Source organism: Leptidea sinapis, chromosome 6 (genome assembly GCF_905404315.1).
Source record: "Leptidea sinapis chromosome 6, ilLepSina1.1, whole genome shotgun sequence".
Lineage (NCBI taxonomy): Eukaryota > Metazoa > Arthropoda > Insecta > Lepidoptera > Pieridae > Leptidea > Leptidea sinapis.
Window position 1 is genome coordinate 8,737,977 of NC_066270.1, and position 27,136 is coordinate 8,765,112.

General features: G+C 34.8%; 1 protein-coding gene across 3 annotated transcripts; it reads right to left on the minus strand.

The window, feature by feature from the left end:
- Positions 1–883: 883 nt before the first annotated feature.
- LOC126964947 (nucleosome-remodeling factor subunit NURF301) lies at positions 884–26,856 on the minus strand. 3 transcript variants are annotated; one of them, XM_050808282.1, is made up of 19 exons: positions 25,288–26,856; positions 22,995–23,277; positions 21,955–22,388; positions 21,645–21,866; positions 21,329–21,501; positions 21,049–21,246; positions 20,705–20,945; positions 18,091–19,826; positions 17,348–17,579; positions 15,138–15,664; positions 14,420–14,926; positions 13,064–13,178; positions 12,510–12,640; positions 8,998–9,184; positions 8,220–8,749; positions 5,795–5,970; positions 5,240–5,407; positions 2,292–2,572; positions 884–1,505 (listed from the first exon to the last, which is right to left on the minus strand). In XM_050808282.1, exons 1-19 carry the CDS (start codon positions 26,303–26,305, stop codon positions 1,306–1,308), a joined length of 7,359 nt encoding a protein of 2,452 aa, XP_050664239.1. In that variant the 5' UTR covers positions 26,306–26,856; the 3' UTR covers positions 884–1,305. The 3 variants fall into 3 exon arrangements, with proteins under 3 accessions (XP_050664239.1, XP_050664238.1, XP_050664237.1); XM_050808281.1 differs by having other exon boundaries at positions 14,420–14,923; positions 21,645–21,872; positions 25,288–26,855; XM_050808280.1 differs by having other exon boundaries at positions 21,645–21,872; positions 25,288–26,855.
- Positions 26,857–27,136: the final 280 nt, after the last annotated feature.

The window sequence follows — 27,136 nt, forward strand, 5'->3', positions numbered from 1 at the left end:
ATTTATTAAAATATACTTATCTGTAATGGGTGTTAAGCTTTGCTTTAGGTAGGTTGCCCCAATCTCTTATTAGTATTCATGCAAAATTTAAATTAAATCTTTTCAGTAGTTCTTGCGATTTGCCCGGACGCAAACAATAATTCTATAGTTCTTTTTTAGATTCAGTATTGTTTGTAAAACATACAGCAAGTTTACATTTTTTATACTAGTTACAATTTTATAGTATATTTTTGTATGGAAGAGGAGATCAAACGAGCGTGGGGTTACCCAATGTTAGGTGATTACCGCTGCCCACATTTTCATGCATCACCAGACAAATCACGGAAGCGTTGCCGGCATTTAAGGATGGTGTACGCGCTTTTTTTGAAGATACCCATGTCGTATCGTTCCGGAAACACGCTTGAAAAAGCTTGGTTGTACGTGGAAAAAAGTTCGTTGAAAACGCCACTTTGGATGAACGCTACACATCCAGATGGTGGGGATGATATACTAATTTGTGGCGTATCGTGCAAAGGTGGAAATCGGCGGCAATTAGGTGAAACAGCTCTTCGGAACACTCGCCATGATAAATGCGGTAGAAGATGTACAAATAAGCGACGTCTCTACGCCAGGTAAGCGAGCCGTTCACAGGGCACTAGATCCTCGACAATTCGAGCACCTCTGTATTGCACGCGGTCAATTGATTCTGTATACTGGGGGCCCCATACCAGAGATGACATCAATACTACATATGTTGCCGTACCTTTGCTTTGTAGAGAGCTAGAATGTGGGCTGGCTTGAAGATGCCGTGCTCTGTTTATGACGACCAGCTTCTTCTACGTCAATGTGGCAAATTGGCAACTACTGTCGTTTTTAATTTTCAATACTTTTTAAAATGAAAATATTATGTATATTATTACAAATTTATTTCTTACATACAATAGGTTTACCTTAGTAATATATAATATAACTAAACACTACTGAAGTAACTCATTTAGTCAGCTAACATAATATTTTTTTTTTCTTAAGAAAAATGTGTACATAATATTCTTAGGCACAGAGCCTTATCAGACGAAGCTCAGAAGTCGTTTGTAAAAAGCATTAATATACAAAATAGAATAAATACCTAATATGAGTTTTGCTGACATAACAAATAGTTTTTCAGGGACATTTTTTACAAATAACTAGCTCTTGTAAATTAATTTTACAATTTACAGATCAAACGTATCATATTAACTAAAATAATATACAACAATATTGTTTTCACAAAACACTCACTGTCAGCAACATGCTGTCCCAACTGTCAAACACACATTCACTTCATTATTATGTTTCCATCAATTTTTCACGAAAGTACTTAATTTTTTGTGCAAAAAATCCTTCTAGACTGTCCGCACACCGATAAAACTCAGAGTCTTTAGGATTGAAATATCGACAGTTGTCAAATATCTTAGTCATATCACCAATAAACTCACTCAAAGTACTGTACGTTTGATCATTCACTTTTCTTTCCACAGTTTGTAAATCTGAAACAAAAACAAAAATCAAAAAAAGTTAAGGAGATTCTTTTTTTCAGGGAACATACAGTTTTTAACAAATGATGGTTAAAACTTAGTATCCGATAGCACGAATATGAGGTAAAAATATTGTAATCGATATTGCTTTAGTCCATGACTATAATGCTACTTCCTTATTACAAGCTAATGCACCGGTTCCAGAGAAAAAAGCATTATAACCTAACCTCAAATTATGACATTTTTAAGGGTTGGGACACTTTTATGGGGAAAGAAAGGGACACGCCTACAATTCATTTCTGGCACTTGTTTTGCTGCCGCGGCCTGCTACGCTGGGCTCGTGCATTGTTTTAACATAACCTAACCAAAAATATTTTAAATTGTTGTAATTATTTTTATTTTATTTCCTATACTTTATTCCGTTTTCTTATAATGTTTATTCCGTTTTTATCGTAGTTGCGTGAATGTTCCTGTTTTCAGTGTTTTATTTACGTGTTTTACCCGTTTAGAAGTTAGAATATTTTTTGTTATATTCTTGAAAACTGTGCATTACCTTATTTGCATAGTTCGTATGGCACATATCTATGGAAAATAATTTGCGGGAACGAGATGATTTTCTTGGAATTCTAAAGCTTATTTTTTTTAGAAAGGGTGGCTCGACAATGTTATTTAATATTTTATATAAGAATATAGTGACTAAATATCTACGCCGACTGCTATGTAATGGGATATTATGACGATTAGCAGAAACATGAGTCTAAATTTATCGTGCGGTAATCAAGTTGTTATATAGCTTACCCATTGGTTCTTTAATTATTTTGTAGTAGGTGGGAGCCTCCCTGGGATCGACAGGCTCGATGAAAGGCCACGCGTTCTTGTGTAATTGTATTTGTTTGACAAGCCTTTTGAGATTTTCATAATCCTTTTGTGTGAGCTCTTTCATGTTTGCAAAGTTGACTGAACTGTTCTTTTGACAGTTTGGACAAATGTAGTCATCAATATTGTCTGCTTCTGACTGCAAGATGCCCACACAGCGACCGTGGAACCAATCCTGGCATCGATCACAACATATGTAGAACCTGAAAAATTAAAAATATATATATGTTTAAATATATTATGTTCTTCATAACTAATTAATACATAATTATTATTAAATAATAATAATATTAGTTAGAAGTTTGTATATTGTAGGCTTGTGCATAATAGTTCGACACTGGGAGCGGTCAATGTGAATGTGAACTAATCACAGCACCTTAACGAACTAGGTCGGTATTTTAGTTCGTTAGTTCCTTTCTCGAATCCAATACTGATCATCCCCAAATGCGAACTAAAGCTATTAGGCCTATCGCAGATGACACACGTTTTGTACTATCGAATCTGCGGTACACAAACAGACTGCATTGCGCGCAAAATGTCTTTGGCAGATATTAAACAGACCAAACGCACACGACGTACACTTTCGGTCATTTTGTCAGCAGAACTATGGACGAAGGACATACACGCAATGGAAGTACAGAGATTGCAGTGTATTATTTCGTACATGAGATATAAGAAAAGAAGAAGAAATAGAGAATTTTGGGTTTATCGTATTCTTTCAGAAAGATTAAAAATTTCATATTAAACAATCAATTCTAAAACTATATCCAAATAAATTTGCACAGTTCATCCCCCAAATTATCTTTATAAATTTCTGTCATGATACTCTGCCAAAGATGTATCATACGGTGCTGGTCTGTTTTCTTCTATTTCTTGAATCAACATCGATACATCGATGTCTAGCGCCATGATACACGTCAATCACTAGCAAGTGCAGACTACAGACTAAAGTGAACGTAGCGACTAGCGTTAGCGCGTGTACACGCGAACGTTATATTTTTTAGCGCACTTTTTGCACGGCGCGGTGCGGATTGGCACGGTCTGTCAGATCTACAAGGATATTTTGTGTATCAGACTTTTTGCACGTCGTATGCGTTACTTACTGCTTATGATTCTATCGGTTTTATTATCACAGGCTAAAAAGTGCGCCACGGATAGTCTGTCGTCTGCGATAGGCCTTATAGTTAGTGAACATAATTAGATACCCACTGACAACTATGCGCAGCATATTTTGTATATCGGGCCTGCGCAAGATAATAAACAATTTTGTAATTTAGTTTGCTAAGTACATAACAGTGTTGGAATTTGAAAAAGGATCTGTAGCACTGATTACTAATATTATGTAGCATCCGTAGGATTGATAATGAACTAAAGAACTAAGGAGCGAGGGATCTGGGAACTAATTCCCGTAGTTCTTCTGTGGGTCTTTCGAACTACACAAGACTAGTAGATTGATGTCTCATACAATCAGGGGCGTGCATTCCATATATGCCAATAGGCATAGCCTACCTACCATATTTAGAGTCTAATTAATATACCTACACTAGATTCCAAGATAATTCAGATAAATTTAGTTCTTTTATTCTATAATCGAACTTCTATTGAACACCCAACCAGTAAGTTTTTCGTTACGCGATATACTAAATACTCACAGTAAGCAGTTCCGATAATGCTTACTAGAGCCTAGTAGAATACGTTCAATTTCTTTAACAAAATTTATTTGTCAAGGTAATACGACCGTTATACGATGTATATCGTTCTTAAATATGACCATCGCTATTTGACATCTTTAACACATCCGGGGTAGGCCAGCTAATGACACTTCGAAATGACAACCGAGCTGTCACGGATTAAACCAACGAAATAAATTATGCCTACATTATGATTTATGAGTAATTATTATGACGTGTCTCGTTCGCTTAGTGTCCGAGTTTCAACCTTATTGCGCTGCCATAAGAGTGTTGACATCGCACATGACGTGATTCATGATTGTGAAATATAAAATATGACATTTCCCGAAATAAAAATATATTGTTCAGTAATCAACAATAACAGCGCCATTTTTTAGTTATTGTGTTTATGTGTACTTTATATCACGGTCGTGAATTATTAAGCTAATTACATTAGTTATTTGTTTTGTGCTGATTTGTTTATTGTAAATTATATTTAGTGTTTATATTGGAAAAAGAAGTTGCTGTGTATTTTGTGTTTAAAATAGGTAACTAGTAAGGAATTAAAATATAATGGAGGAATTCCATTGTCGGGATTGTGGCGACATTACGATTTGTTTACATAAATAAGGTATTTGCACAATTTTCGTTCGTAGATAAAATAAAAATTGTGTCTCTTTATAGACCAATGCAAAAATATTAGTTTAACTCAACAAAAAGGTAAAATTATGAAATATTTCAATACCAAGTATTACGAAAAATACACTTGGCTAGCTGGATGCCGCCATTCCAATTTATTGTTCTGTTTCCCCTGCTGATTATTTTCTACAACGAAAACTGTGTGGAATGATACTGGTTACGGTGACTTGCATAACTTGACAAATCTTGCTAAAAAACACGATCAATCTGACAGAAAATGTTGGTAAGTGAACTTATATTTATCTATCCTTATAACAGGAACTAAATTTTTTAATATTAATCGCAAATACGACTAGTTGGACTTCGAGTGCCTACCACACGAGTGATACCACAGACTGGGAATGAAGCGATATATATATATATATATATATATAATATTATATATGTATATATATAATTATTATTATAAATGTTTATTGTACTGTATTGACGTTCAATGATTTTGAATAAAAAAAATTGAATTTGACTTTACTTTGGTACACAAATACAAGTATATCTTACTGTGAGTTATCGTAGGGCTGTCGACACAGACAGTACAGTTCCTGTGTCTCCTCGGCCCTCTTACAATCAGCACACACGTACTCCTCCATGGTCTTGCTCATCTCTTCCGTCACACCGACACAGTCGCCGTGGAACCAGTTACTGCAGTGCTCACAGCCAACGTAAAACCTAAAAATATTATATCGTTTATAACGGTGTCTATACCAATAGGAACTATTGAAATGTTTTGAATTCAAATAATTTAATAAATGGAATTTTATCAAAACTAACAACTCCACTAGATAAAAATAATGACTAAATAGACTGTGACAGCCGTGAAATGTCGAAAAATTATGAGCAATTCACGCACAGTAATACAAAGTGATATACAAATCGCGAGTGTTAGACGAAGTTTCTCACACACTCTAAAGTTAAAAAACCTGGCCTGTTTTCATCGGTTTTCTAGCAGCAAGACTGTATCTCTCAAGGTTCTATCTCTTTAAATTTAGGCTGAACTGAGTCATAAGTGTAAATTTATTACTGAAATGCAATGTGTCTCTATTGTTTCACACTTACTTAGTATCATCATAGGGAGTCCGACAGAGACAGAGTAGTTTCTCCTTCTTATTGGTTTTTTTGGTCCGGGGAGTGGAGTCCCGGTTGGCGGACGTGGTGCGACGCTTGCCTCTCACTTCCTCCTGCTTGCTGCGCTCAGCTCGGGTTCTCACTGCCAGCTCCGCTGAGAGCTCCTTCTGTTGGAAAATATGTTTAATATTAGATAATATATCTAAATAATAATTGTTACGACCTAGCCGTCTACAACAATTTTATTTTTACCTTCTGTTTTGAGTATTATCATTTCAACATACTTAGTATATTCAATAGTCGAAGGACTTGCGGCTGTAATCGCGACGGCCGCCTTTTTGAAGGTAGCTACTGAAAATCAGTGTTGGGTTATTCCCAACTAGTATAATGCTGAGTAGCAAGCCTTTTTGCGACAAAACTCAAAAAATCACTAGTGAAATTGTAATATCACGGCTTTGAATTTTCCATGGTATATTGATACCTGCGACATATATAAGTATAGTTAGTATATAGCTACAAGTTTGAAAATTTACCGATAAGAAAATCAGATATATCAACTTCTATGAGAGTTAATAAAATGTATTATTTGTATAATTGGTTATACACGAAGACAAAATGAATGGAAATTATAGTATTCATGTATTCAGCACTCAAGAGAACACGCACTCATCCAACGCCTCGTCAATCTACCCCTTAACGCGTTTGGTGACGTATTGAATAGATCAAAATCAGACAAGTCAATTAATATCTGATTTATTGCTTGTGGACACCTTATAAAATATGAATGTTGCCTGTAATTAGTACAGCAATGAGGAACGTGTAGTGTACATTTTGTCCTGGTGTAGTTATTGGGCGCTTTAATACCAATTTGTCATGTTAATTTAGAAGAATCTATCTTGGAGTAGAAAACTGTATCGGCTATTTGACGTCTTATTTGTAATGGTAGTATGTGATGTGATGCCTTTTACATCTTATTATATAATCTGCATATTTATTACACTTATATCGTAAATATCTTAAAAAACTTGTTTGAATTTTTTCAAGTCTATTAATGTGGGCTTCATATTGAGGGTTCCAAACCTGAGAATAATATTCAAGGGTGCTTCGAACATATGAACAGTATAGTATTTTAATGAGTTTTAACGCTAGAAAATTGAGAACATATCCGTTTGATGAAACCAGAAGATTTCTTGGCTTTTTTACTATATTGTCAATGTGTTTTTCATATGTAAGTTTACTGTCATGTGTAACAAACACCAAGGTCTCTTAATTCATTATCAGAATTAAGAACAACGCCCTTTATTTTATATTTGTGTTCTATTATATTATACTTACGTGAAAAAGTAATGGAATTAAATTTTAACACGTTTAGGTCTAGTTTATTAAGATGACAGTATGCCTCATATCTTTCTAGATCCGCTTGAAGAAGCTGAATTGTGAATGCATTCTGAATCTCTGATGATATTTAAGAATATTTTCATGTCATCAGCATACAGCAAAAAATTTGAAGATTCAAAGCAAGCGCCTACATCGTTAATATATTAAATAATAGAGGGACTAGTAATGAGCCTTGTGGCACTCCAGAAGAAACAGTATTCCAAGAAGAGGCATAGCCCTTTACAACAACTTGTTGAGACATATTTTCAATGTAAGAGCTGAACCATCTGAATAGATTTCCATTTATTCCACAGCAAATAGAAGTTTCCGTAACAGTATGAACTGATCAATTCGGTCAAATGCTTTACTAAAATCGGTGAAAACAGCATCCCACATCTATGGAAAAAAAAGTTGCGGGAACTAGATTCTTAGCTAATTTAACATATTATATTAAACTTTGTATATTTTATGTGCCATGTTTAATTATTTGAGCAATTTAGGTGGTTAAATACAGTAAGGGGGGTGAGTGGTAACGCAGGTTCAGTATTTGTAGGCGGCAGTTGATACCAACGTGGCCATGGGATGCAATTGATTTCTTTCTTGTGATAAGAAGATACTGATAGACCCCATATCTCTAAGAAATCCAAACTTCTCTACGTTACATGCCGTTAAGTATAGCTAGGAATCCCTCGCCCAGATCACCTGCATGGCAATTACGTGATTGGCAGTAAATATAATTCATCAGTCAATCTAGTGAAGGGCCACTTAAGTACGGCGATTCAAGTAAACTAACTCAGACTTACTTTTTTATGAAAATAAGGGACGAGACGAGCAGGACGTTGATCTGATACGCACTGCCCATTACAATGCAGTACTACAATTGCGCTCGTCACTTTGAGACATAAGATGTTAAGTTTCATTTGCCCAGTAATTTCACTAGCTACGGTGCCCTTGAAACCGAAACATTACTGTGTTTACTGCTTCACGGCAGAAAGAGGCGCCGCTGTGGTACCCATAACCAAGCCGGCATCAGACTTACTTGTATTTCGATGCCGAGCTCCTTCTCTAGAAGACCGCGTTTCTTGATGATGTCCTTCTTGAGCAGCTCCTTGTGTTTGAACAATATCATCTGGAGGCGCGAGTTGGTGGAGGCGGCGCGGCGCCGCTCGTCGAGCGCGCTGGGGGCGGGGCCGGCGGGGGGCGCGGGCGCGGGGCGCGCGGAGGGGGCGGCGGGCGGCGCGGGGGCGGCCTGCGCCGCGGGGGCGGGCTGCGGGGGCGGCGAGGCGGGGCGCGCGCGGGACCTCTTGCGGGGGCTGCTCTCGATCCACTCGTCGTCGTCGTCGCGGCGCGGCGCGGGTCGCCGACGCGGCGCCGGCGGCGGGGACGGCGCGGGCGAGGGCTGCTCCACAATCGCCTCCACCACGCGCGTCTCTCGCTCCCTCTCCCTCTCCTTCTCCCGCTCCACCACACCCTCCGGCTTCATCTGCTTCTCCTGGTACCGCTGCAGCTGTATCAGCTTCTCCTCGATCTCCGGATTTAAGTTCTCTTGCTTCAAGGCACTCTTGATAGCTACACAATAACAAATATTATTTTATCAATGTTTAATGTATGTAATTTGATTATGTAAAAACATTGTCTAAACAGTTATTTTTATTTTCTTTTTATGTATAAATATGCTTAAAAATATATATTGATTGACTACAGCTCTAAATTTAATTTATTAAAATTGACAAGTATCTATGATTAATTGATTATATTATAGAACTGGGTATTATCACAATTTTTACACAAAAATTATTGAAAAGTATGAAACTTACTTTGTTGGATGTAGTCGGGTGTAAGTACAAATTTTTTGGCATCTCGAACAGCATTAACAATATCAGTTTTAGTATTGTTTCCTTGAATATCCTCGGGCTTTGATGGTATCGCCTCTTTGTTACTAGCTACGGCGACCTTATCTTCACCGTTAACAAAACATTTTAACCTCTCTTCTTCATTTACTTCCTAAAAGGTACATCAATAATCACACTAAAGCTACTAATAAAACCAAAATTGAAATTATCAGGACACAAAATCAAAGTAAAATAAAAGTAAAGAAAAGCTAAAACTTTGTGGGAACATATGTTTTCTTTTATGTATTAATTGAATCATTTATTTACAATAATTTTGTGTTTCGCTAAATCATGCATGTCGGAATAGCCATAATTATTGCCCATACACCCCCACAAAACATTAGCATCAACAACTATCAACATAACTTTACAAAAATAATAAACAAGGTCAATTTAAATAAATGAAAGTCAATTAATTTTTTAAAGAGTTTATTTTTTACCGGTTATATTGCACTGTTCACTTTATAATAGTTACATTCTGGTGGTGTATGAGCAATTGTAAATACTGTTAATACTTACTAGCTATGGAGAAAGACATCTTACTATGTCATATTATAAAATAAAGGCTGGGGTATCATTACGTTATATAATATTTAACACAAACATATTATTTTCACCAACAATAATGGCACAAAGTGAAGATATCAAAATCTGTAATTCTGAACTTCTAATTGATACCCGACCCCCAAAATTAAATGGCTATAATTTTGCTAATAACCCTATTCAAATTCATAACTTAATTTCATAGTCAACAAATAATTATTTTAAAAAAAAAACAAATGTTATTGCACATATTTTAGTTACTTATAATATAATTTCTAATCTTAATTAATGATAACACCACCTATAATATATCGTGTTCCTATTTGTAATGTTGCCCTGTGGCTAATGGAATATCTTACATGGGGCAATCATTGCCATAAAGTAAACAATTAATAACTAAAATGTAATGACTTTTTAGTATAAATAATACTATTTATATGGTTCATTGTGCTTAACTGAACCAAATATTATGTAATAACTAAGAATTCAGTATTTCTTTGGTATATATTATTAAAAACATATATTATTACTTCATAAGAAAATGTTTCCAGTCTTTCATTATAAAAAACAGTATCTAGATAGCGCAGTTATATGTTTAAGCGTAGTTAAATACAAAACTATTTATAATATTACACGGGGGCCACTTTTGATACAGAGCTCCCTCGACTCTGTCTTGTAAAAGCAACAATAACTGTTCATTGTAAAAGGTGGAGATATATTTTATATTATAATAATTGATATCTGATACGAATGTATAAAGGTGTAGAAATGCATTTAATTATTAATAATCCAACATTATGGAGAGATAATTTTACAACTCCTAAAGTATGTGAACAGTATATGCCTTCAATAATTAATGTTAACAAACTCTTCACAAACAACCATAAATAAAGATTTTGATAGTTCAATAACTATATTATTGTAACGATATATTGTTTTTTGGTTGTGACAAACAACATTTTCCAACAGTCAAACCAAAAAGCAAAGGCAAGATTAGCAGTCAAATAATTCAATTTGTATGCTACTGTTTGAGTCTTTACACATTACATTTACACACCCTTATAAAATGTCAATCCTACAACTTAACTTTTAAGAGTAACGCGCATTAGAGTGTAATTCACATGAAGAATTATTACAGCCTACAATATTAATTATTTGATGAAAATTGCAAGTGTTTATCACATACTTCCATACTCTTGTAGTTCTAGACTAGTGTCCAGAGGCAAGATTAAAAAAATTCCACTAAATTGCTTTATTGACTATCATTAGCGTTTCTTATGTAGATTGTCTAGAAGCTGACATGACATCATTTACACTTATGGGCTCAGACAGGTTTCAGCTAGAGGTGGGTGTTGAAAGATAACATTTAATTAAACATATTCGGTGTTATTACAAAAAGATAATTAAAACATAGCTTACACACGTGTTTTGTTATTTCATGTATATGCTTTTACAACATGATTTCCGAAAATGTGGTACGAATTGTAAAAAAAACGTTGATGTGGTAAAGGTATAAGTAATATAAATTAATTTCTTAATGATAACGATATGGAATCCAGTAGGCACACTAAGGCTATTTAATTATTAAATATTATTGTAGTGAAAACTTATTAAACAAAAAGGAAGCCAACAAAGTTTATATTTTCGAATGAGTGATAGATTCTGACGTTCAATAAGTTATTTAAATATCCTATAATATCCTATAATAATAATTTTCAATAATTACAGAAAACTTTCTGCTATTGTTAAATAAGCAAAAGATGATTTAAAACAAAGCAGTAAAATTCAATGTATCATAATAATTAACTTTCGACACCACCTCTAGTTTCAACAGTCACACTAAAAAGTCATAAAAATTCTATGACAGTCAAAAATTAACTAGTCAAGTGTAAATGTCAGCATATGCAGAAACATTTAATAAGATTTACAAATGAACTGAACTTATCAATAATTCAGAAATGCTTCTTCACTCCACAGTGCAGAGATCATGTATTTGTTTATAGAGATACTAAGACCATTTATACGTCTAAGCAATAATTAGCAATTGAGTTTAGAGTTAACCTCTATTTAGTCATACAAATCGCGAGTGTAAAGCGTAGCTTTTGACACACACTAAACTATAAACCTTCCAAAATCGGGAAGTGCCCTTTGGCACTAGATCTTTCATATACACCAAAATCGAAAGTGCCGTACGGCACACTACGCCCTGACAAAGTTCTGCCCATCATTTTGTTTTAAAGATTATTTTGCATGCTCTTAGAGCTTGTGTCAATAGCTTTCAAATACATTCTCTCATATCATCGTAAAATAATACGCATTTACAAGCCGCTGTGCGCGCGCCAATACCGCGGTGCGGGGTACTTGCCGATTACGGAGATTTGCCTGTTTTTATCGGTTGTCTAAGTGCAAGGGACTGTATATAGACGTATAAATTATCTGAGATAATCACGGACCAGTAAAAAAAATAAGGACTCGGTGTCACCTTACATAACAGTGTAAAACAAGCCGATTAACGTGTAAATACATAGCACCACGCACACACTTACACTACTACAGGCCGATAGGCGGCCATTATGAGAATTGTCATCGTCTGTGACAGATCAGTTTGCGTCTCAATAAAATATTTTAAAAATGCCGTCGTGCGTTGTGAAAAAGTGTAAAAACGATACTATATAAGTATTTGTGGCCATATATGATTATTTAGGGGAGTAAAAATTGTGTAACTAGTATCCCCCGTAACCGCACACTCACTAGCATAATGGTGCTTCACTTGCTAATATCAGGGCGTGGAGTCCTTCTTTTTTTACTCGTCCGTGAAGATAATATGTGATTTTTCAGAAACAAGGAACATGGCAGCCCGTATGACCTATGTCCAGCTAGTAGTAGTATATTACCTGTGGCATCGGCGCCGGTACGGGCAACGTGTGTATAGTCTGAATGGGCTGGGCTGCTCCCGGGGATGGCTGCACTGCCAGATACATCTTACGAGGTCCCAACATTCCTTGGTTACCCGTCGATTCTTGTGCTGCATGAAACAATATATCCAATATTATACAATATTTAAAAAACAAATTGACAGTGGTATCATTAAGAAAATCGTTAATGTTTTTTAACTTCTTTTCAATTTCGTAACAAAATTGAATATTTTCTGTGATAATGTTGTAAATATCAGAAGTTGTATTTATTACAAGTATTAAAGTTTTAGTCAAATTTTAACTATCACATATTCTCTATAAGAATATGTTGCTTCAGGAATAAAATTAGGCTATGTAGAATTTCAACTCACTAAAACATTCATAAGTTATAGCTCATTAATTTATAAGAGTACTGGTAAGCATTTCCAACACATAATACAAGCAATTTCTGGTTTCTTGCCTTTAAAAAGATACTTTACTTTTAAAAGTTACTTTACTCTAAAAAGTTACTTTACTTTTAAAAGTTACTATACCTTTTAAAAGTTGTTGCTTTACTTGATGTTGCACTAATCCTAGCTGTTGTGGTGTTAGGTTGTATCCGTGTAGACCTTGCAATACTATACTTGGGCCACTACTAGTCTGCATAACCTGAAATTAAACGATAAAATGAAATCATGACATTGAATTGAAGTAGAAGATTTAACCTTCGACTATTAACCTGTCTAGATCAGCATTTCCCATTAGCCGGGTCACAACCCGGTGCCGGGCAAATAAAATAAAAGATTATACAATTGCCAATTCAAGGTATGCATGAATAATAGTTCTACCGTAATAAAAACGACAGGGAGAATAATAGATGAAGAAGCCAGAAGGGTGACCCATAAAATGTCTGAGCTTAAGTTAAACATTGATAACAACCCTGGAACGTCGGATTGCGAAGTTGCAACAATTTTCGAAACCTTATTTACAGATATACCTGTTTTCACCAAAATTTTGTTGAACTCATCACAGGACTCCGCTCTTTATCATTGAAAGATTCTTGAATGTGACATGATGTTATAATTGCTTTTAAATCTATTAAAAATAAGGCGACAAATAATATTTGGGGCATATCAGTTAAACACCTGTTGTTGCGGAATCCATGGGCGGTTGCCTCACCTCTCCCCATCCTGTGAGCCTGTTGCCTGTTTGCCCCCTCTTATATAAAAAAAAACTTGTCAAGTCTGCAAAGTTGCACCAGATTTAGCTGTTAGAATTAACAATTGTATAGGTACCATGGGGAATTTCCTGACCTAATGAAACTTATTAAAGCATCACTGCTTAAATTTAATGTTTGAGTATTTTTGTTGCATCAGTATACATATTATATTGTAATTGAAATTATTTGTAAAACAATGAAGCAGTAAATTGACATTTCAAGGAGTGTCAATGAGTTTCTTCCTACATCTTCTCAAAAAATTCTACAAATTTTTCAGAGTGTAATTTCCGTGACATACATGAATAAAGTGATTTTGATTTGATTTTAATACAATTATTTCGGTTTGAAACTACCAAAAGTTGGAGACTTGGATCTTGATTCCCCGTAACTTCAGTTAAAATAGAAATTATAATATATGAACTTATGGGGTGTTACAATTAAAATACTCATGAATGAATAATCTGTTAGAGCTGTTACAGCTTCTTGGATCTTATAATATCTTGTCCCTCTTCTTTTTTGTTTCTTCTGCTTCTAACTCTCAGTATCTCTTTTGCAAGCTGTGGCAATTTCTAAGTGGGTCTACAATTTAACAATAATATGCAAGTACCTCATTTTGTTTAGTTTAATAATGATTAATTGTAACCCATTGATTGTCCTTAATAAATAAATAAATAAAATAAAAAATCTGTACCTGTGCAGTAACTGCTTTGATGACAGTTCCGGGTGGTTGTCCCGCCAACAACCGCTTCTCGACAAGTTGGTCTTCCGTCAGTTGCTGCGCAGCGGGCGCCAGGGTGGGCGTGGCCGGAGCCAGCGCGGGCGGCCGGATCACAGCGGGGGCGGGGGAGGGCTGCGGGGGCGGCGGCTGCGGCGCACTCACGGGGCTCTGTCCGATGTGCGCCACGATCTGCGCCTGGTTGTGGCCCGTGGGCCGGATCAGCACCTGCTGCCCGTTCACGGTGGCCAGGTGCACCTTGCCGGCGGCGATCTGCTGCGCCAGGGCCGAGTTGTTGACCAATATCTGCTGCGAGGCGGGGCGGGGCCGCGCCACGGAGGGCGGGGCGGCCGCTCGCTGCAGCAGCTGGCCCTGCAGCAGCACGGCTTGAACCCGCGGCCCGGGCGCCCGGCCGCCCGCCTGAACAACCATTTGATGCGGCGACTGAACCATCACTTGCTGCGGTGTTTGCATTACCACCTGCTGATAATGATAAAACTCTTATACAACAACTTATCCTGCAGTTGTCTGTCACTGTGATCACTGTTATCTTGACAAAAATAAAAACATTAAATTTATATGAACTTATTATTAATTTAAGTTTTATTCTATGTAGTAGTTAGAAGTAAACAGTTACTGCAACTAATTTTTCAAGGTCTTATATAAATTATTTTTTGTATACTTTAAACTGTACCTGGGTAGCGGGCTGCACGACAATATGCCTTCCTGTTGGCGTGCTCACTTGTGACTGTGTCGTTACGCGACTCGATATTATTTTATTATCTTCTTGGCTAATTTTCACTGTCATTTTTTCATTATCATTTTTATCTATTTCCGTGGACTTTGCAGGTATGCTTGCTATAACTTGCCCTGGAAGACCTGTTTGCCCTGCTGATGCAACATGTAATTTTCCATCAGGCAATTGTAGCAACTGTTGTCCAGGTAGGAGACCTTTGATTGTTAATTTTCCATCTGGTGCTCGTATTATTTGTACTCTTTGAGGCCCATCTTTCTGGGTAGTCCCAGCTTTGACTGTGCTCTCTGTCTTGGCATTTGTTACCGGTTGACTACTAATGACTCTTGTTTTACCATCAGCACCTTTCGTCATAATTATTCTTCGTGTACCTATAACAGTTTTCTGATTCCCTGTTGTAGGAGTATTTGTTGTTAGCAGTGATGTTAATGTACTTTTGCCAGAATTGGGGGTGGATTTAACTGAATCTGCAAAATTTGAAATAATTCATATTCATATAATAACTTACATGCAACATAATATACAAAACTTTAGTAACTCAGTAAACTACACCATTATACACCACCTAACTACTTTATTACATTCTACCTCTGCAATATAATTCGGAGAATTGATATGAATGGTGTATTATTATTTGGTTCACATGTAGCAATGGTGGCGCCACATGGCTCAATATTAGGGCCATTTCTGTTTGCTATCTGCATTAACGATCTACGTAAACGTCTGTTAGAGGACGAAAAAAATTCGTAACCAAAAACCATATCACATTTACTTTAGTAACTTTCACAGCACCATGTGGCCCGTTACTGTGCAGTAATGCCACAGATATTGACTCCATCTTTGTGGTCGGAAGACCGATGTCCGCGCCATATATAGAACTGCACGTGAGTCGCTAAGAGATAAATTCAAGAAGATAAAAATAATGACTTTTTACTCTCAATATATATTTGAAAATAATTTGTATGTACATTAAAACAAAGAATGTATTAGCATTAATTGTTATTTATATACTCTTTTGAATGGTATTCAATATTTGTCAATAAATAGATTTAAACTATGTATATATAAAGTAAATTAAATTATAAGACCTTATGCAGTTTAAAATAATTCATTCAAAGGTGCTTAAAAGTGAAATAGATTAATTCTCTTAATCAGCTATGTTGTTTATTAGCTATTAATTATTATTGTTTATCATTTATATTGAAGATTTCTTCACTATTAAAGTGTTCCTTTGTTCCATTGATTTGAGATCACTCCTCTAACTGTCACAGGTAGTATCGGCGTCGATATATCGAGCAACGTTTTGTTCCCGGTCACTTGGAAGAGAAGGCCAAATTGGCCTCTAAAAAGCTTAGTGTACTCAGTAGGGAAGGACAGTACTTCACTTCTGGCCACCGCGTGCAACTATATTAGCCGCAAATTCGACCTCACATAGAGCACTATAATCAACTCTGGGCTGGCTCTCCCCAATACCAGCTTCTTCCATTTGACCGCATACAACGAAGAGCAGCTCGAAACAATGACGATCAAGACATCTCCGATCGGCTTGACTTTTTTGTGTATGTGACACTTACTAACGCACGCACGGCATTCTCTAACGCACACGCGGAAGTCGTTAACGCACACGCAATTTTTTTATGAAAATTGTTGACGAGATGAGCAGGACGTTCAGTTGTTGGTAATTGATACAACTTCCCCATTACAACGCAGTGCCACACAGGATTGAAACATAAGATGTTAAGCCTCATTTGCCCAGTAATTTCACTAGCTACGGCGCCCTTTAGACCGAAACACAATAGTCTTTACACATTACTGCTTCACAGCAGATATAGGCGCCATTGTGATACCCATAATCTAGCCGGCATCCTGTGCAAAGGCGCCTCCCACTGGTAAATGGTAGCTAATCTGTAATCACCATTACGATCGGCCCTGCGCTGCCCTCATCCAATTCCGGTGATCTTGACCAGATCGTTTCATCTTATGGGGTCCTAGATTTCCTTAATTTAATTGCAAACCAAAGAGACCTAAATATGTTCTCACAAAAAAAGTATCATTGAGTTTTTTGTGGCTAAAAGCTTAAATGCTAAATTTAGCATTTAAGCCTAACAATTCTAAATGATTATTTTGATCATCCATATATATCTACACACCTTGAGACATTTCATGTGCCCTCTTCTGTTGATGTGCTGCTCGTTGCTCCTTTAGCTGTTGCTCCATTTTGTCTTTTAGCTCTGAAGGATTAGTAGGTGTTGGTGCAATATTGCGTGTTGGAAGTTTCCCAGTTGTAGTCCGAGTAACAGGCGTAATACGATCAGCCCTTTCGCCGTACTGCCGCACTTCCCATAACTCTAGTTTATCTTCATCAACCCATTCCTCTGAAACCTACAATTTTAATTTATATAATTAATGCAAATAGGTCAGTTTCATCTATCAAAATTAAATTATGAAAGTATGCTATTTATAGTGTTTTTGCCATTCGAAATACGTATTCAATACTAATTTAATATAAAAAATCGAGAATTATTCATATTTTCAAAATGAAAATCATAGTTTTATTATCTGTATCTGTTTAATTTGATATTAGCAACACACCAACGATACCGACTATGAAGTCATTATTTTTGAAAAATCAATTAGGATTGAACCGCACATTTGACGTTTCTTTGTTTATATTATAACGTCACGATCATGGCGGCTCTCTTTTTGGCGCGACTATATATAATTTAAATTATCTTTTCTTTGAATAAGGTGGAAATATTTTGAAGAAATAAAAATACCACTTGAAAAATTGAAGAATAGCCTATTGTATCATATTATGTCGTACTTGTCATTGTAGGAATTTATTACATGTCATTCATATCGTATAAACTATAAATTTAAATAATATTATTACCTGGGGTTCAGTATTTTGTGGTGACTCCGCACGTTTTCTCTTCCGTAAGCCACTGCGAATAGAAGTTACTTCTCGTACAGTTTTAGGTAGTTCTAGAGGTATCACAACCTTCCTTCTTAGGTATTGTGTCCTATCAGAAAACTGACCAATATGTCTATGTTTCAGCAACTCAAGGGATACAATTTCAGTGTCAGTTGTAAGCTGATGCTTACCATCAGCAGTAGCAGCCTTGGCTGCCATATCATCCCATCGTAAAGATGCCCACATAACTCTCAACTGAAGAGCTGCACTTGAAAACCATTGCAAGTTTACTGTTCGATACAACCAACAAGTCTTAAATAAAGGCCTGGCACAAGGATATGGCCAAACTAGTTGATTCGGTTTGGCACTTTGGCTGAATCCAGGAACTGTACTGTGACCTGCTTGTCTGCAAAGCTTTTTTAACTCATGATCTGGCAACACCAATATTGTTTTTGCTTTACTTTTAGTATGAAATGTGGAGCATAATGGGTACTTAACAGCAGTTCTTTTCTTTTTACTCTCAACTGAAACAGATTTCACTTTTTTTAAATAAATTTTTCCTCTAGCATCAGGATTTGAATAAATTCGTACAATTCCTTCCTCTTTTACTTCTTCTTTAATAGTTCTGTCTTCTTTTTTCATTGTTTTGTTACCACCAAATCTTCTATTAACTAATGCACGATATTGAGGTGCCTCATTTTTTTCTGTTTTTACAGAACATTCATAGTTCTTTGACTCTTTATTTAACTTCACTGATTTTCCTCTAGTGATTTTAAGCTTTGGAATTGGTGGACGTATTTCTTGGCTATCTTTATCAGCATTATCATTATCAGTTAATTCTTTCAATGGACCTATCTCAACTTCATTATCCTCAATGTTGTTATTTCCTATATCTATATCCATTTCATTTCCAACTGCAGGAATTGCACTTTCTTCTAATGTAGTTTCATTTTTGAGGAAACATTCATCTTCATTATTTTCCAATTTATGTTGAGCCTCAAACTCATTTGATCTCCGCTTAACGAAAGTTTCCACCTTTTTATTATCACATTCTTGAGCACATACTACTGCTGACAGCAGATCAGTTAAAATGTTTTCGTTAGAATTAGATCTTTTACCCATAAGGTATTGTTCTAATATTGATAGTTTATTACTATCACTTGACTGTAAATTTGTATTGTTTGCAGCTTCAGATTTTAATAATGCTAAAAGTTTATTTAACATATGCTCCTTTTCTATACATAAAGGTGAATAGCAATTAAGCTTGATATTGTCCTTAAGAACAACAGCCTCTAAATTATTACAGTCTTTTGAATAGCATTTATAATGCCTTGTTAGATTGCTAAGTTTCAAATAATTTTCTCTAAGCACATCAATATTTTTGTTCTGTAAATATAAATAATTATCTTTTTTACCATCACTGCTGCACATTGCAGATGTGTCTGAAGAATCGTGAGTTTCAACATCAATATTTTCTTCTTCTTCGCTTTTTATATTACATTCTTCTTTTTTAACATTGTTTAGTAAATTTCCTAATTTTTTTTCCTCCAGTAATTTTAAATATGTCCTTCTTGAAAGTAAATCATCTAATTTTGATTTTCTTGCTATTTTTGGATAATATCTTCTTGTTGATGAACTCAATGCTTTTTCTACATCAAGTTCCTCAATATCATCTATTTCTGTTTCTAGTTTCATGTTTTGGATTGATGGTGGTACTGAAAATAATAAAATACATATTATAAATAATATTAAGTATTAAAAATGTTAATTTTAGTATAATAATAAGGGTATAAGACTTAAGTATAAAATGGCAATTTTACTTTGAATTAGAATAAAAACGTCTTGATTCGAAATTTCATACTGCATCTCTTTTGTTTTGTTACATGACAGCTATTCTACAATTTCGATTGCTTTTATATTCGGCCTTAATAGAAAAGATGGATATATTGGTAATTACAGCAGTCTATCGTCATAGAAGTAACACAGCAGCAACAGCTTACAATGTGAATGTAGAAGATATGGTTAATTCATCACCCATTTGAAAGGGACGGTAACTATTTGAAGACCACTTCGTAATGCAATTCACTACAGGTTCCACAGACTCAGTTAAGTAATAACAGCCAATTTCTATTGTACTAAACTGCGGACCGACACTGGAAGAGACAGCCCCGAATCATCAACAAATCTTCATCACTTTTGCTCCATAACAGAAGTGGTCCCACAGTTCAAGAAACCATTTTAACTTTGCATTACCTACATTTAATAACCCTCTGACAACCTCCATAGTAATTGGACCTGGCACCAACCGACTACCATTTTTTCAGCAGTTTAAATAATTTTTACATGGTAAAAATAAATAATTTCAAGGAGCAATAGACCTGGACCTGTCAGTCCAGGTCACCAGAGAGCTATCACAAAGGCATAAACAGTATTTCCCTGAGATGGCACCAACGAAAAAGTAAAACTTTGAGGGGTAAAATAATAAAAAAGAAAAAAAAATGTTTGAATTTTTCAAGACCAAAAGGCAAATAAGTAATATTAGGGGTTACACTATGAAAATATATAAATTTACAGTTATTTGTTGAATGCTTACACTTTGATATTGCATCTGGATCATTCGTGTCATTGGATGTCAAATATTCATATGTTTTTGGTTCTACAGCCAGCACTTTAATTGTATTTCCCTCTCTAACTCTCACTGCTATTTTGGCAGGTCCATTACACAAGCTTAATTTATTTGATGTGTTCAGTTTTTTCCATTTTCTTGTGATTGAGTTCCATAGCCAACCCCACTGTCCATGAATCCTATACTCTTCACCTTTTTGTTTCCACACCTATAAATAAATTTCGTCAGCTCTAAATAGTTATTCCTAGAATATTATATTTATTACTTTGATAACATATAAAGGAAATATTTTGATTATAGTTATAAATTACCTGATGACGTAAGCCTAATGAGTATTTTACAAAATTGAATGCAGTTCTATTTCTCTCCTCTTCTTCATCTCTTTCTTTTTTCTCCCTCTTATCCAGCTTCTTACGCTCTTCACGGTCTGCTGCAGTGGTGCGAATGAGATGAACATGTCCCAGCTGTTCATGCCAGGCTGGTACCCACACAGCACTTTTAATGCACGCCTACAAATATTACAGCAATTTAAATTAAGTCAATTAAAGTAAACCATCTGATGTATCAAAATCATGACATACATAAACTTACTTGCAATACACATAGAGCTCTTGAGAAATCCTTTGGCGCTTGGCAGAGCTGCACAGCCTGTACCCAGGGTTTTCGTAGAAGATTCCAATTTGGATGCATGAATTGTATGACAATACTTGTCTCCAACTGCAGTAGGGTCTGTCTTAATGTTGCAATAAGGAATGGCTTTGTAGCTAGAATGTAATAATTAAGACTTAATATTTTTGTGTTTTTATAAATTATTTTAGCATTGTTGTATCTCAACTATAGCATGAACACTTAGTTATTCAATAAATGAATTTGTGTATGTGGAAAAAAAATTCATCAATTTTATTACCATTCAATAAATTCATCCATTTGAATTCTTGAGCTGATGACAATGAAAATTTATGTGAAATATAACGTTTTTTATCTCTTTCTTCATTTCTTTGTGGTTTATTTAAAGCCAATGGATTTGAGGTATACTGATTCACATAAGTTTTGAAGGTGTTCTCATTGCCCAACTTAAACAAGTAAGTCCCATTGGATATTTGATTCAATTTGTGTCTAGTTACTCTATCTGAAACTGAAATACATATAATATAAATAAATTCATGATGATAATATGATGTTTATGAAATAATGCTCACTAAAACTTAAGTCTTTACCTTCTTCCTTCTTACTTAATGATATAGATTTACATTTATTTTTTGGTTTTGACTCATCCTCGATAGTTTCGTCATAATCTTTACTTGTCTTTTCTTCATTGCCCATTGTAACTTCGGAAGCACCATCTTTATCAGAAATAATTGAAAAGTCATTGTCGAGTTTTTCTTCCATGTAACCTCCAGATCTTCTATTTTCTTCCAATTTTCTTTGCTTTATAATATTAGTATTCTGTACTTCCAAGTAAGACTTCCTATTGCCTTTAACCTGATTTGTAAATTTCTCTGTGATATCCATTTGCCTTATAATTTCTTGCTTCATTTCCAATAATTCACGAACCAAAGGTGCTTCCATTTCTTTACCATCTAATACATTTAATAGTTCTTGTAATTGTTGAGATGTTGTGTAATACCAGACTTCACCACTTTCAGACTCACTATAAAATTTTAATACAATTAGATTTAGATCATTAGCACAATTGGATGTTATTCCAGAAAAATGTTCCAAACAACAATCATGTTGTCAACAATTTAGTTAAGAACACAAGACTGGTCATGTGATTCGTATTAACCGACTGACATAAAATGGCAGCCCTACTATCACTCTTTAAATGACATCATGACATAGTACAACCCACATGTATGGAATACACTAATATTTGTTAAACTTTAAACACAAATTCCTTAAAATGTGATGTTTCTGGCTTTCGGAACGTTTTTCAGGAACTACGTCCAATTGATTCATTCATACTATATTCCTATCATATTTGTCTATATTGCTCAAAACATAATTTTATTTTTAATTTTTTAAAATAATATTGTTTAAAAAAAGAACTTTTTAACCATCAATATTTTAACTAATAAAACAACTACACCTTGTTAAAATATCACTTGGGCTTTTACGGTCCAAGTTAAAAAGACATGACAAATAAGTGAATATTCTCTAAATAAATCTTCATTAAATAACATTTAATCAAGGTTTTAATAAATAAGACAATAATGAGTTTTAATACTACCAAAATATATTTAAACACAGTCCTTACATAAAAATTCTTCTTGCAATGAACCAATATTTTCTGCCATGCCTGTCAAAACCCAAATGTTCATGGCGACACAAGAGTCCCTGTTTCTCAGCATCAGATAAGCAATCAGTTACTCCAACAGTTTTATGTTGCTTACAAAGTGCACATTGCCAATCTTCTGAAGGTACATCTTCTAACGGTGGATCAACACATTCAAGATGATATACCGCTGGACAAGTTTCGCAGCATAATAGATCACCAAGCCTGTGGCAAACCCGACAGTGGTCATCATAATGTATAGGAGCTGCAAACCGAAAGTTAAAAATAAGCCTTCACAGTATTTTCTTTGGATTAAAACATGTGTAAGTGTAACTGTGTTTTTACATTAGATTTTTAATATGAAATGATTGATATTTATACAATATTTGTGCTGTAGAAGAGGGCTACTCGCGCTATTTATAACCTAGGTCCTAAAGAAATATTGAGAGCAAAAATCAAAGAAGTTAACATCTTGACTGTTGCTTCTCAATATATTCTTGATAATGTAATGTATGTATAACCATAATGTTAACACCAGGAATAGACATAAACTTATAATGTATACTACTTGGCTAAGTTGAGTTAGTAAGTCTTTCGTGGGGTGATGTATATGCTTTTACAACAAGATCCCAGAAAATGTTCAAAACAAAAGTATTACATTATTCAAAAGAATTGTTAAAAAATGTTTGTGTGGTAAAGATTACTATAACAAATGACTTTCTTAATGATACCACAGATTGAGAGTGGAGCGACCACCCTCAGGCTATTAAATAATAAGTTTAAGTGTACAATATTACTTTGTAAACATATTTTTTTGATTAAAAAAAAAAGCCCGCTGAGTTTGTTGCGCCCATTCTTCTCAGGTCTGAGGCATTCATTTTGGAATGGGTGGTTGTTTTTGACTTTCAATAAGTGATGTCACATCCTATTTTGAATAAAAATATTTGAATTTGGATTTTGCATAAATTTTAAATTTTTGTTTGTTTATTGATTATTGTTTGTTTATTATTTAAGCTACCTCGACATTACTAGATCATGTTTTCAGAGGAACTGTGGTTGAAATGAGTTAAGACAGTATTTGTCATAGTTGACATTATAATGTTAAGTGCCATAAATGGCATTTTAATCCTTAAATAAGTGTTATATTTAAAAGATAGCCTTTACACTCAATAACTAATAGATCAGTTTTATATGTTATGACAGTTCAAAATTAGTTTCTGATAATTCGGGAGCACCAATCTGTCATGCACTATGGTTGGGTGAACTTTTGTAAAATTTGTTGATTTAGCTCCCAGAGACTTGAGGAATGATTTTCACAAAATTGTTTAAAATAAGTTAGTAAATGTTAAAAAATAAGTTTTAACTTTATTGGTGATTAAAAATTTAAATTATTAAATGTTTCACATACATTGGCAAAGCATGTTACATTAGGAATAAAATGAAATAGAAAAGTCAGTACACTTGCATATGTTGATCAACTATTTTGATCAATGTTCCACATTTAAAAATCACTAAGTCACTGTTAACTGAATATGCATGATATGGTTATAGCGTTGGAGTGTCAAGTGACAAAGTCATTTTTGCAACAATCTAGAGTCTACATGGAAGAGATAATGAAATTCTCTGCCCCACAACCTTGAAATGCCTCCTATCCCTAGTTTGTCACTCCTTTTCTAAATATTCAATGTAAATATATTAAACAAAATAAATGTCGTATTCACAGACTATTTTCCTACAGCTTGATGTCTTCTGTGTGCCTATTTTGTGTCCACCCTGGGTTTAAGCCCTTGTATGCCAGTTGGTCCATTTTTACACCGCCTGTGAATGTCTTTGCAAGTTTGTGAAAAGTTTCCTAACAATGTTTGCCTTCACCAAAAGAGTGTTGAATAAACATACATAACATATTGGTATATAGGGGTTGGACTATTGAACCAGAGATTCCCGGATGAAAGGCAACATCACTAACTTTTGTGCCACTGAACATCAAATCCACAAGTTTTATAGGGTGATCCAAATCTTAATCCACTAGACCAAAATGGACTATAATCACATATCAATCAAACTTATCTATTCATGCGAGATATAAGAGAATTATTTTATATTTTATACTACTCGCGCGGCTTTCCACTAGCTAACTGTGCAGATGTTATAATTCAAAAGTAATAGATAACTATTACTTTTGAATTATAACTTACCATAAGGAAAAAAGTAGTTATATAAAAAGGTAGGTAGATATGTAAAAAGGGATTCATTCAATTTAAATTGTTAGTCTTACCTTCACTTATTAGATCATCTCTCACTGGATTTGTGATAAGAAATTGATTACACAGAAATTGAAGTACTGTAAGTCTGTCTTCAACACTAGTAAATGGATATTCACATGAATTTAATATTCTGGAAACATTTTGGCCAAACATTTTGTCACTATCCACATAAACTCTTAAAATTTCAGGCCATGTCATTGCATCCAACAAAAAGAGAGTTATGTTAACACTGTCCTTATGGTCCAGAGGACCAAAATGTGTTTGTTGTGCATCTTCTTCTCTTAATAATGCTTTCAACAACATTATATGGACTTCAGTAAGTAAACTGCTTTGGTCTTCACAACTTAATGCTGCACATAAGTCTTCTAATCTAAATGGTGACAATCTTACTAGATGTCTGAAATGGCGCAAGACCTCATATATACCAACAACCTGTAGCACTAAGTTTTGAGGCATTATCAAGTCATCAGAAGATGGAGGGAGTTCTAGGTAGGGTATATGTCTTTCCTGCAGCCAAAGAGGCTCAGGGCTTGGTGGTCTAGTATAGTTTGTGGATACCTTTCGGGGAGTTCCAACATTAGAATTGAAGCTGCTAACAGAAAAAGCACTATCACTTGCAGCACCATCACTGACAGACCCATCAGAGCTTTCACTAACATGATCATCTTCTTGTTCTGATCTATCACTGGATTCATCACCAAAGTCAGAGCCATAGTGATATTCAGATTCGTGATAGTCAGCAGCTTGGGGGTTGTATCCTCTTCTTGAATATGAATTTGATAACCCTCCTTTTCTGCTTTTATGTGTCTTACCCCTTTGTTTCCGTGTACTGCGTTTACTAGTATCACTTCCTTGTGGCGATGATGCCCTAGAGGCTGAAGGTGTACTAGTCAATGATCCTGTCGATATATTTTGCGCTTGTAAATATTTTGGTTTTTTTAACAGATGATATTGGAATTTTCTACTTTTTTCAAAGTTTCCCGATTTTGGGGGACGTCCGCGTTTTTTTGCCCCCCTTCCTGACATCATAACAACTGTCAATTGTCCACAATTTGCACGTGTATCGCAAACATAATCTTGTTTACAATAACAAAATATTAGTCTTTATTTGAATGTATATTCATCATAGATTGAAAGGATCCTTATTCATAGCCTTATATGAGATTGCACGTTTGAAATGTGTTTTAAGTCACAAAAACGATAATTATAACATTTTTCGTAGCATAATTCGAATTTTTATCATCACAAATAATTACAGCATCAGCACGCAATTTTTAATTTCTGAAGGCACCAAAAAGCAAAATGACGCGAAATGTGAGTACCTATAATTTTGAAACGCTTGAATCTTGCTTCTGATTGGTTGATTATGAATCCGCCATGTCAGTTGGTGGGTTATTGATATTAAATTCCGTATGCATTTTACAAATGATATTAATCACAAAAAATATAATAACATAACACAATTGCAATTTAATTATGAGTACTTCCCGTAAAAATTCTTACACTGAGTTGTATAATTGAAATAGATAATTGGCGGCCATTTTATTTGCAGACATTCATTGAAACGTCTAGTGAATAAAAAACAAACTAAGTACTTTTTATTAAAACCAATATTTATATAGGTATTAATATAAAAACTGCATATCCTTAAAATTATGTTATTATTAAACAGTAGGAATGCTTCATATTTCGAGAAATAGAAAATCGGAATTATTGTACGGAAATACAATTAAATACAACGAATTGTCTATGCCTGAGCATAGATCAAAACATTAAAATAATATTGCAACAGGCAATTTAGCCAATTTTATGGTTCCGAAGCTTACAATATTAAGTTCTAACATATTGACACTAAATTAA